Source organism: Salmo trutta, chromosome 36, assembly GCF_901001165.1.
Source record: "Salmo trutta chromosome 36, fSalTru1.1, whole genome shotgun sequence".
Taxonomy (NCBI): domain Eukaryota; kingdom Metazoa; phylum Chordata; class Actinopteri; order Salmoniformes; family Salmonidae; genus Salmo; species Salmo trutta.
The window spans coordinates 32,195,620-32,208,356 of NC_042992.1; the positions used below are offsets into that span (position 1 = coordinate 32,195,620).

The 12,737-nt window shown below is 46.0% G+C and overlaps 1 protein-coding gene across 2 annotated transcripts in view; it reads right to left on the reverse strand.

Annotated features, from left to right (window-relative positions):
* Window positions 1–8,563, reverse strand: part of LOC115175895 (tenascin-X) — a 28,095-nt gene extending 19,532 nt beyond the window's left edge. For both annotated transcript variants that reach the window (XM_029735518.1, XM_029735517.1), the window contains exons 1-4: window positions 8,484–8,563; window positions 5,086–5,744; window positions 3,426–4,514; window positions 2,841–2,956 (exon numbers count right to left, since the gene is read on the reverse strand). In XM_029735518.1, the coding sequence (XP_029591378.1) occupies window positions 2,841–2,956; window positions 3,426–4,514; window positions 5,086–5,479 (1,599 nt within the window). In that variant the 5' untranslated portion in view covers window positions 5,480–5,744; window positions 8,484–8,563. The remainder of the gene's footprint in view (window positions 1–2,840; window positions 2,957–3,425; window positions 4,515–5,085; window positions 5,745–8,483) is intronic.
* Between the last annotated feature and the right edge of the window lie 4,174 nt (window positions 8,564–12,737).

The following is a 12,737-nucleotide window of genomic DNA, read 5'->3' on the forward strand; positions in this document are numbered from 1 at the left end:
AAACGCATGTCAAAAATGTTATAAATTGATTTGCATTTTAATGAGGGAAATTAGTATTTGACCCCCTCTCAATCAGAAAGATTTCTGGCTCCCAGGTGTCTTTTATACAGGTAACGAGCTGAGATTAGGAGCACACTCTTAAAGGTTGTGCTCCTAATCTCAGTTTGTTACCTGTAAAAAAGACACCTGTCCACAGAAGCAATCAATCAATCAGATTCCAAACTCTCCACCATGGCCAAGACCAAAGAGCTCTCCAAGGATGTCAGGGACAAGATTGTAGACCTACACAAGGCTGGAATGGGCTACAAGACCATCGCCAAGCAGCTTGGTGAGAAGGTGACAACAGTTGGTGCGATTATTCGCAAATGGAAGAAACACAAAAGAACTGTCAATCTCCCTCGGCCTGGGGCTCCATGCAAGATCTCACCTCGTGGAGTTGCAATGATCATGAGAACGGTGAGGAATCAGCCCAGAACTACACGGAAGGATCTTGTCCATGATCTCAAGGCAGCTGGGACCATAGTCACCAAGAAAACAAGTTGGTGACACACTACGCCGTGAAGGACTGAAATCCTGCAGCGCCCGCAAGGTCCCCCTGCTCAAGAAAGCACATATACATGCCCGTCGGAAGTTTGCCAATGAACATCTGAATGATTCAGAGGACAACTGGGTGAAAGTGTTGTGGTCAGATGAGACAAAAATGGAGCTCTTTGGCATCAATTCAACTCGCTGTGTTTGGAGGAGGAGGAATGCTGCCTATGACCCCAAGAATACCATCCCCACCGTCAAACATGGAAGTGGAAACATTATGCTTTGGGGGTGTTTTTCTGCTAAGGGGACAGGTCAACTTCACCGCATCAAAGGGACAATGGACGGGGCCATGTACCGTCAAATCTTGGGTGAGAACCTCCTTCCCTCAGCCAGGGCATTGAAAATGGGTTGTGGACGGGTATTCCAGCATGTCAATGACCCAAAACACACGGCCAAGGCAACAAAGGAGTGGCTCAAGAAGAAGCACATTAAGGTCCTGGAGTGGCCTAGCCAGTCTCCAGACCTTAATCCCATAGAAAATCTGTGGAGGGAGCTGAAGGTTCGAGTTGCCAAACGTCAGCCTCGAAACCTTAATGACTTGGAGAAGATCTGCAAAGAGGAGTGGGACAAAATCCCTCCTGAGATGTGTGCAAACCTGGTGGCCAACTACAAGAAACGTCTGACCTCTGTGATTGCCAACAAGGGTTTTGCCACCAAGTACGAAGTCATGTTTTGCAGAGGGGTCAAATACTTATTTCCCTCATTAAAATGCAAATCAATTTAGAACATTTTTGACATGCGTTTTTCTGGATTTTTTTGTTGTTATTCTGTCTCTCACTGTTCAAATAAACCTACCATTAAAATTATAGACTGATCATTTCTTTGTCAGTGGGCAAACATACAAAATCAGCAGGGGATCAAATACTTTTTTCCCTCACTGTACATATCTACCTCAATTACCTCATACCCCTGCACATCGACTCGGTACTGGTAGCACATGTGTGTATATAGCAAAGATAACATTACTCATTGTGTATTTATTCCTTGTGTTATTTTTTCTATGATTTTTATTTTCTTCTCTCTGCATTGTTGGGAAGCCCGCACAGGTTAGCATTTCACTGTTAGTCTACACCTGTTGTTTATGAAGCATGTGACAAATACATTTGATTTGTTTTGAAGGCAAAGGAGTCAATGTTTTTTTCCATGGCATGTTTTAATCTACTGTATGTCATCATTGAATTCCCTTGGGCTCTCAGGGAAAAGTTAGGCAAACATTTTGGGGATTTGTAATGGAAATAACGCAGCACCATGACTTTTCAACATGACCTTAAATTTGCCCCCAAAACAAGTCTTAAAACCTGGAATGAGAACTGGGCTTCGTGCCATGAGACCATTCTCAGCTAATACAGTGAGCTCCAAAAGTATTGGAACAGTGACACATTTGTTGTTGTTTTGGCTCTGTACTCCAGCACTTTTGAGGGTATTTTCATCCGTATCGGGTGAACCGTTTAGAAATGACATTACTTTTTGTACACAGTCCCCCCCATTTTGGGGGAGTTGGGGTGGAATGTAGCCTAGTGGTTAGAGCGTTGGACCAGTAACTGTTGCTAGATCGAATCCCTGAGCTGACAAGGTAAAGATCTGTCATTCTGCCCCTGAACAAGGCAGTTAACCCACCGTTCCTAGGCCGTTGTAAATAAGAATTCCCGATTAATTCAGGACTAGCCGCAATCATGGTAGCATCCACATGAATGTAGAAGGGCTTAAAAACATATTATATTCTTATTTACAATAGAATTGACTCTAAAATGACACACAATACATTATTTACCATTCATTTCTATTGGGCACAAAATCATCTGAAACACAACCGAAAGAAACAGCAAATGGATCCAACAAGTGCGTAGAGTCACAAGCTTCATGTAATCATTGCGTGCTAGGAATTTAAAAAATTCACTTGTGTTTATTAAAGTAGTCAATATGTGTGTGAATTTATCCCAATTCCTTTGATCCCCTAATATCGGGGGACTATGTACAAAAAGTGCTGTAATTTCTAAACGGTTCACGCGATATGGATGACAGCTGAAAGTCTGTACTTTAACGTCCATAGTCATTGTATCATTTCAAATCCAAAGTGCTTGAGAACAGAGCCAAAACCAACAAAACATATGTCACTGTCCCGATAATGTACATCTGTAGTCTAAGAGTTGTTTCTCAAGTTCAGTTTACTTTGTGCTTTAGTCAGGACCCAGATTCACAACTCACAACTTCTGAAGAACTTGTGAGTAGGGCGTGTAGCGTGTTGTTACCTGGCTGGTGAAGGTGATGTGGTAGGTGTCATACTGGACTGGAGGTGGGGTCCAGTAGAGGGTAACAGAGGATTCAGTGATGTCCTTGGTGTTGAGCTGGGACACACCAGACATGGCTAGAGACAGGGGAGGGGTTAGATGCTTACTTCCAGTCATTCAAGCCAGCAATGCCATACAATGTTTCCTTGCATTAGCTAAAGGGATTTACCGTGGAATTGATTTGAAAAGCAATAAGGCATCTTTTTGTGCAGCTGGCACATTCTCCCCCATTTAACTTTAAAGTCAATGTAAAATACAGAGTCCTATTTTCCTAAAAGGTACAGGTCCATTAGTCAACTTGTGTCAGCGTCTCAAGCTGCAACATATGGTAGTGGTCTACACACTGTATGTCCATACAGTACTTGAAAGCATAGCGTGGCAAATATAACCGTACGTGGAATTGGATAGAAGGGAATACTATATTCCACACTATGATATATTAACACTGCCCTGTGGCTAATACAGTACGCACTCTTTTTCACTGGACAATATAAAAGGCTATTGCAGCCTTGAGAGAGTTTTATAGAGAATATTTGGATGACTCACCGGTGCCACAGTCAGCTCCAGTGAACCCAGCTTCACACTGGCTGCAGTCCGGGGGGGCGAAACCACGGCGACACACACACCTCCCCTTCACGCAGCGCCCTTTGTTGCTGCAGTTATCGGGACAGCCCTTAGCGGCGCAGTCCTGTCCGCTGAAGCCCACTTCACACACGCACTTCCCGTTCACGCACCTTCCCTTGTTGCTGCAGTTATTGGGACATGCTTTGGCGGAACAGTCCGGCCCCGTAAAGCCGCGATCGCAGACACATTGGCCGTTCACACACTTTCCACGGTTGCTGCAGTTGCCAGGGCAGGACTTGGTGGAACAGTCTGGGCCTGTAAAACCGCTATCACACACACACTTACCGTTCACACACTTCCCCCCGTTTTTGCAGTTTCCAGGACATGCCTTGGTGGAGCAGTCTGGGCCTGTGAAGCCAGTGTTGCACACACACTGCCCGTTCACACATCTTCCCTTGTTGTTACAGTTTCCAGGACATGACTCTGAAGAGCAGTCTGGCCCTGTGAAACCTGGGTCACACACACACTGCCCGTTCAGACATCTTCCCTTGTTGTTACAGTTTCCAGGACAGGACTCTGAAGAGCAGTCTGGCCCTGTGAAACCTGGGTCACACACACACTGGCCGTTCACACATCGCCCCTTGTTGTTACAGTTTCCAGGACAGGACTCTGAAGAGCAGTCTGGCCCTGTGAAACCTGGGTCACACACACACTGCCCGTTCAGACATCTTCCCTTGTTGTTACAGTTTCCAGGACAGGACTCTGAAGAGCAGTCTGGCCCTGTGAAACCTGGGTCACACACACACTGGCCGTTCACACATCGCCCCTTGTTGTTACAGTTTCCAGGACAGGACTCTGAAGAGCAGTCTGGCCCTGTGAAACCTGGGTCACACACACACTGGCCGTTCACACACGTCCCCTTGTCATTGCAGTTGCCGGGGCAGTCAGACAAACTGCAGTCGGGTCCACTGAATCCTGGGAAGCAGACACACTTGCCGTCCTCACAGCGTCCCTGGTCACTGCACTCATTAGGACACTCGTCTCCCTCCGGCTTGATGGAGCACTCTGCACCTAGAGAGGTGGTTCGGACAGACACAGAGTAAAGCAGTAAGACACTACAGCATATTGATATTTTGAACCGGTTAGTGGACACACTATTGGGGCTGTCGCTGAAAGTGTCCCACATTGAGAGAAGGGTGGAGAGCTAGATAAGGAGGATTGTCTTGAGATCACATTGGGCAACAAGTTAGAGCTGGACCTTGTCCTCTACTTGCTTTGATTGGTCGAGCCCGTTAGCAGAGTCCTCATTACTCAGGTTAGTTAGATCATTTGAGCATGGCTGTAGTCTGCCAGTTCAAAACGTGATCATGATTGAGGTAAGTGATGGATAGTTTGTTATATTCATGTGAGAGCTGTGTGTGTGTGTGCAACCTGCGTGTGTGTGTATGTGTATGTGTATATGTGTGTGTGTGTGTGTGTGTGTGTGTGTGTGTGTGTGTGTGTGTGTGTGTGTGTGTGTGTGCTCAAATGAGAAGCAGTTGGGTGATTCAGTGAGATGGGAGGAGCTATGAGGGGATGCCGTGTGATGGTCAAAACCAGACCCAGTTGATCAGTGAGTCACCTGGCAGCAGTCCTACTGTACCTTTGCTCTGCTGGGATGTGCAGCAGCCCCCCTCTGGGCCTCCACACTTCTCCCTCAATGACGACACCTCCTTCTCCAGCCTCTCCAGACGGTCTCGCAGGGCAGCAAACTCGGCCTCGCACCCGCCTGCGCACGACCCCGGAACCAGTCGGATCCGATGGGTAAGGACTAGATCAGAACCAGGCTCAAGGTCCAGTTCCTTGCCCTGGGTCTGACTGGAGTCCCCCTGAACACACGCCTCAGAGATCACTACTTTGATTGGCTGCCCGCCACCCTCTGGCTTTGTGTCCCTGGGTGCCCTTTGACCCCCAGGCTGCAGGCTCTGGGAACCTGATGGGGTCAGGAGGGCAGGGCAGGTGAGGAGCAGGATGAGGAAGGATGGGACAAGAGGCATTTTTGGCGGGAAGCTGCCTTCAGGTGGAGGGGGAGAGCAATTGTCTTTGTTCGTTGAAGAGAAACTGATAGTAGATCACTTCAAAAAAATGACAGTTTTCAAGGAAAGGCCGGGGCAGACGGATGAACTCTCTGCTGTGGCGGTGCCTACAGGTCAAGCGGTTTTCTCATCAAGAGGTTGTCTTATTCATGGGAATCTGTAGAACCGTTGCCTCAAAGTGAAGGATATTCAAAGACTCCCTTGCCACTGTATCCCAAGAATTTCCCTAGGAAACAAGACGGTTAAGAATAAACATTCCCCTGAATTGATGTAAGAACAACAACTATCACAGTGGCTACAGTGAGCTGGAATATAATTGTAGTTGTTTATGGCCCTGTCAAGACGGGGCTTGGAAAAAACATGTTTGTCTTGAAGAGTAATTCAATATACTCTGCGACCAGCGTTCCTATTTTCCTACAGCAACGTGGTTGTGGCACATGTCGAACCACGGACTGGTTCTGAACAGTTTGCCATTCACTAACAGCCCATTATAAGGATGGGATTCATCCCAAGGCCCAGTTGGTGTGGGTTAGGCTTGTGATTGGACAAGGTACAGCCATGCAGGATAATGTGATTTACTGGTGGGACCCAATAAGGTCACTATCCTCATTCCAGTAGGGGGTTTGGATGCAATGGTCTGACCTGGAGCCAGAGTCTCAATCCGTGCCACGTAGGCCAGAGGCAGTGTACCCACAATCCCTCCCTCTCTCACCTGACTGAACCCTAACCAGCCTATCCTCAGTCCTCTCAGCAATGGCATTTTTCATACCTTCTGTGTATCACAATAAGGGATGCGATGGCTGCCCTATCACCAGCCTAATGCCTCGACCTACTATATGTCCAGTAACCTGTACAATGTATTTTCTAAATTAACCAGGTTGTCACAACCTACCTACATTCCCCAGAATTGATAAGCACAAATGTGGATCCTGTTCAAATGATCTATGTGCACAAACAGTACAGCTCAAATGACATTCCTCTCAATGCATAAACCAGGTCCTGCCTTTCCCAACCTGGAAATGCAGGACCATTCAAGAGCAGCATAACGTCATAGCACCTAGAGAGTTGAGTGAGGGATAAAGATAAATATATAGAGATAGAAAAATGAGGGGGTGAAATGGTAGTAAAGGAGAATAGGAAACAAAGTAGCAGCGGGAAACGACAACAGGTAATTCCATTTTCGGCAGCCTGCAAAAAGCTCATAAATCGAGGCCCTCGGAGGGCAAGTATCTTGTCAGCATGAGGAGACTCACAGACACTCATCACTCAGGGATAGATTCACTCAGTCCCTCAGAGCTACACTGCCTCCAATCCCGCGAGGCTATGAATCTCAGGGTTTACAATCGTATAATATCTTTGGCACGGGAATACCAAAACTTCACAACAGCCTTACTCACAGTCACAACATATGGCTAACATCACAGAGGGAGGGAGGAAGGAAGGTAGGAAGAAGAGGATTAGGCAGAGGAAAAAACACTGAAGTGCACCTAGCTTCTACAGTGATGGTTGCTACTGCGCTAGTTGACTAAACTCAACTCCATGGTGAAGGAAGTTCTGATGAACTCCACCAACGGAGTGGAGCAGAGAACAGGTTTTGTTGAATTAATCTCCGACTACATCACCCCAAGGTCAATACTTCAAAACATTTCAATTATGAAACGCTTACCTTGTTCCTATGTTTGTCTTCCGTAGTTTTGTGCCTTTCTTTGTTTGCTGAAATCCATACTTTTTCAATATACGTTAATCAAATACAACCACCGACTGTTTGCTTGTTTCTGTTTCTAGAAGATGGCAACTCAGCGCGAATGCCTAGGTCTCCAAATACCCATTGTCCAATCAAATCACACAATCTAGGCCTAAATCATCTGAGATTAAATTGGCACATGCACATTTGCACTGAGTTGCCATCTTCGAGAAACAGAAACGCGCAAACAGTCGGTGGTTGTATTTGATGAACGTTTATTGAAAAAATATGGATTTCAGCAAACAAAGAGAGGCGCAAAACTAAAGAGGACAAACATAGGTACAAGGTAAGCGTATCATCATTTTCATAATTTGACGGTGGCGAATCGATGTAGCCGGAGCTGAATTCCATAATGCCTCGTCACTGCTCAACTCCATTGGTGGAGTTCATCAGAAACTTCCTTCACCATGGAGTTGAGTTTAGTCAGCTACAACTGCGCCTACTGCCACCTCTCTGAGTGATAGGTAGCATGGTGATGTTAACAGTGAAGCTGCTGTTTCCAACTCTCTGGGATTTCCATCCTGGTCTGAAACTCAGTAATAGACTCAAAATACTGACATCAGCCAACAGTTTCCTTATTAATACCTGTCACAGCTGGTAATAACACTATAGTCACAAAATAAAGCAATATATTTTACAGGACTTCTGTCTGCAGAAATCTTAGTCAAATGCACTGTGAAGTGTTTTCCAGTTGCTTTGCGTCCTTTTTGGGCTTTTGCACCATCTTCCCACAACCTACCTCCCTCCCCTCTCCAGCTCTGTCACATTCAAGCACACTCATACACACATAAAAATGTACAATGAAATATATATTTTTAAATGCCTGTCAATACACCTGTGTAGAGTGGTTTTGGATTGTATAACGGATGGGGATTGCATGATTTTGTATATTGGCACTAGTCCCGCACAATCTTCCATTGATGTCTACATAGACACTGTGAAATACAGTACATATATATAAAACGTTTACAGGCCAAGGTCATTTGGATTCTATCCTACCTATAACATATTTACAACCATTATTCAGTGCTTACACGAATATGCATCGCTTACAACTGTACAAATGTACATATAGGATGATCAGATAATAATGTACTCTGCTCTACTTTTATTAATATAACTAATTATTTCGTGATTTATTGTTATTGATAGGCATTTATTGTCAATATTCATTTTAGAATAAAAGAACTGGTAAGGAAAATACAAATGCATAGGGCTTACCTGGATAGACTGTACCTCTCTCCCTGACCAATGTCTGTCAGTCAGTCCAAAGCTCCCTCTCCCTGCTCTTGGAAAGCTCTGATTGACTGACCAAGAGAAAGGGAGGGGGGATAGGAGAGCGGGAGAGAGAAGGAAGGAGAGAGGGGAGGAGAGCAGTAACATTTTCTCATACTTGAAGAATTTTTCCTCCCTCTCTCACTTTCCTCTCTTTCTCTCTCTTCTACCTCTTTCTCTCTGATGTAATTCTATGTGCTTTACGGGTCCCTTTTGGGCGGTGGATTTCGATGGAAAACATCTGAATTTTTTTGATGTTTTGAACAACTGGGACCAATCTTCAATATCTTTTGAACTCATCTTTGTCCTCTCCTTAGACACTTTATGATGTTAGTGAGACATTCCTCATTATCTTCCCATTGTTATTTTTTGACAGTTGACAAAACCTACATTTTCATATCAGTCATATTTGCTTCTTTGGACACCACATTTGCACATAGGGCTTGTGAGTGCATCTTTTCTCAGACTTTTGCAATATGCATCCTCTCTGTATTCTCTGTACTCTGTATGGCCGTAATAAAAACAGTCGTAATATATTACATTTGTGCTGTGGATGAAGTGTGGTTTTAGGCTTTTGGGGTATTGAGGGATTCTGGGTGAAAATATGGAATTGTCTGATATCTGTCGTGAGAAAAGGGAAGCCATCTCTAACTTTATGTATTTTATAGATGCATTGTTAAATGTATGAAAAGCTCACGGTAAAGTCAAGTCAGATGGTATAAACAGATAGCACCATGAAGCGTCTATCTACCAACCCATAGCACATCCCCAACTTCCTTCTGTTATTCTCATTGTAAGCACTCTCGTCTTCCAAAAGTATCTCACCCTAGCTGGGCTAGTATCCAGCCCTACCCTCGCATAGTAGACTACCCTCTTTTCCAACTCCGAAACCATAGAAACGCATCTTTAGTCTCACAATAGGCCTTACCGTCGCACTCACTTCTGTCACCATGAAGTGCTTTGAGAGGCTGGTTAAGGATCAGATCAACTCTACTTTACCTGACAAACTAGACCCACTTCAATTTGCTTACCGCCCCAATAGATCCACAGACGATGCAATCGCACTGCCCTATCCCATCTGGACAAGAGGAATACCTATGTAAGAATGCTGTTCATTGACTACAGCTCAGCCTTCAATGCCATAGTACCCTCAAAGCTCATCATTAAGCTTAGGGCCCTGGGTCTGAACCCTGCCCTGTGCAACTGGGTCCTGGACTTCCTGACAGGCCGCCTCCAGGTGGTGAAGGTAGGAAACAACATCTCCACTTCGCTGATCCTCAACACAGGGGCCCCACAAGGGTGTGTGCTCAGCCCCCTCCTGTACTCCCTGTTCACCCATGACTGCATGGCCACGCACGCCTCCAACTCATTCATCAAGTTTGCAGATGACACAACAGTAGTATGCCTGACTATCAACAATGATGAGACAGCCTACAAGGAGGTGGTGAGGGCCCTGGCGGAGTGTTGCCAGGAAAATAACCTCTCCCTCAACAAAACAAAGGAGCTGATCGTGGACTTCAGGAAACAGCAGAGGGCGCATGCCCCTATCCACATCGACGGGACCACAATGGAGAAGGCAGAAAGCTTCAAGTTCCTCGGTGTACACATCACTGACAATTTGAAATGATCCGCCCACACAGACAGTGTGGTGAAGAAGGCGCAACAGGAGGCTGAAGAAATTCAGCTTGGCCCCTAAGACAGATGCACAATTGAGAGCATCTTGTTGAACTGTATCACCGCCTGGTATGGTAACTGCCCTGCCCGCAACCGCAGGGCTCTCCAGAGGGTGGTTCGGTCTGCCCAACGCATCACCGGGTGCACACTGCCTGCCCTCCAGGACACCTACAGCACCCGATGTCACAGGAAGGCAAAAAAGATAATCAAGGACAACAACCACCCGAGCTACAGCCTGTTCACCCCGCTATCATCCAGAAGGCGAGGTCAGTACTCTTTAATAAATGGAACACTAGTTACTTTAATAATGCCACTTTAAGAATGTTTACAAATCTCGCATTACTTATCTCATATGTATATTATCATGTAGAGTAGGCCAGAAGGCTAAACTGGAAAAACTAACCTCTATCAAAATAAAAAAAGTTCTTCAGTGCAATAGTGTTTATTTATATAGTGATTCCGGAAGAAAAACAACAGTACTACCATCAAAAGTATACCTTATGGGGACAGCTTAAAACAATGCTGCACCATCCACAGCTCAATCCAAAATGCCTCTTTGAACTGAAAGAGAGGCTCCTTTTCTAGGGGAAGCCCCTCCCATCAGAACATAATTAACACTAATTAATTAAGCAATTACCTATTCAAAGCCTACATTTTCCATTCAGCTAAACATAATTAACTATATACATTGCAACATGTTGTTTCAAGACACAATAGACCAATATAACATTTACAAAATCACATCACTACTGACATGGTGTCTTTCAATATTCCCATTTACATTAACCAGTCATTCGGGACAGGCACTACAAAGTCAGCCCAATTCCCTTAGCTCGGGTCCTTATCCAGAATACCCGGAAGCTACAGAGATGGAGCGACAGAGAGGAACAGAACAAACAAACAACGTGCTCATCCATAACATCGATAAGTATAATAAACATTGCTTACATTAAACATGAATGCTTATCTGTATACTCTTTATACCATAACCGGTTACTGACGGGAGGTAAGTGTGAAATGTATGTACTAAGATAGGGATGTTAACTTGTGTGTTGACCCACATTATTAACGGAGCTGATAACGGAGCAGGGAGGCGCGATGGATGTGTGTGTGTTAGTGTACCAAATGCTGCCCGCGGCCAGTGACGGACTTCTCCGTCACATTACCTTCCTCCTCTCCAGAAGCGACCAGGTTCGGGAGCCGGGATAGGTAGTCCGCCGTGATGTTTTCTTTTCCTGCCTTGTGACGGACAGAGAACCTGAAGGGCTGGAGCTCCAGATACCACCTGGTCACAAGAGAATTCTGGTCCTTCATGGTCTGGATCCAGGTCAGGGCTCTGTGGTCTGTGTGCAGGTCAAAGAAGCTACCCAAGAAGGTAGTAACAGAGGCAATCTAGGGTCCACTTTATAGCCAGGCACTCCTTCTCGATTGTCGAATACCTGGTTTCCCTGGGCAACAGCTTCCAACTCAGGTACAGCATGGGAAGCTCTTCTCCTGGCTCCCCTTGGGCCAGTACAGCTCCAAATCCCACAGCCGAAGTGTCCACCTGCACGAGAAACCTCTTCTGAAAATCAGGGGTCTGGAGAACAGCATCCTGAAGGCTTCCTCACACTCCTCAGTCCACTTCACAGGGTTGCTGGCCACCTTTTGAAGTGAGGTTGGTCAGAGGGACAGCGATGGTCGAAAACTGCGGAATTAATCTTCGGTACCATCCTGCCAGACCTAGGAAGGACTTCGCCCGTGTCTTGGTTCTGGGTTGAGGGCTGTTCCTGATGGACTCCAATTTGTCCACCTGAGGCCGAACTTCACCTTTACCCAGCTGGTAGCCCAGGTACTTTGCCTCCTGTTTCGTCCACTCACACTTCAGGAGATTAAGCGTGAGGCCTGCATCATGGATCTTCCCCAGGACTCTGCTAAGATGCTGTATCTGCTCCTCCCAGGAGTGTCTGTAGATCCCCACATCGTCCAAGTAAGCAGCACAGCAATCGTCACAGTCCTGGAGGACCTTGTCCATCAAGGGGCCCCATGAAGGCCAAACGGCATAACCTTGAACTGGAACAGGCCCATTGGCGTCCGGAACGCAGTGTAGGCCTTGGATTGTTCGTCCAGGTGCACCTGCCAGTACCCTTTGCAGAGATCCAATGTGGTGATGTAATGAGCTCTACCTATTCTCTCCAGTAAGTTGTCAATGCAGGGCATGGGGTAGGCATCAAACTGGGAGATGGCATTCACCTTACGGAAGTCCATGCAGACGCGCAAAGAACAATCCTTCTTTGGGACAATGACAATAGGGCTGCTCCATTCACTTGAAGATGGCTCGACAACATCCATCTCTATCATGGTGTGGACCTCTTCCTTGAGGGCTACCACCAGCCTCTCAGGCACATATAATAATGTATATATATAATGGGCTACCATGGTTGGGTGTGGTTCTGGTCCCCCAACTGCTCCTTCAATCAGCTGCTCTTATGACTTTATCTGCTGGTTCAACCGGTAGCTCAAGCGTTTCTGGTTGTGTTTGGCCCC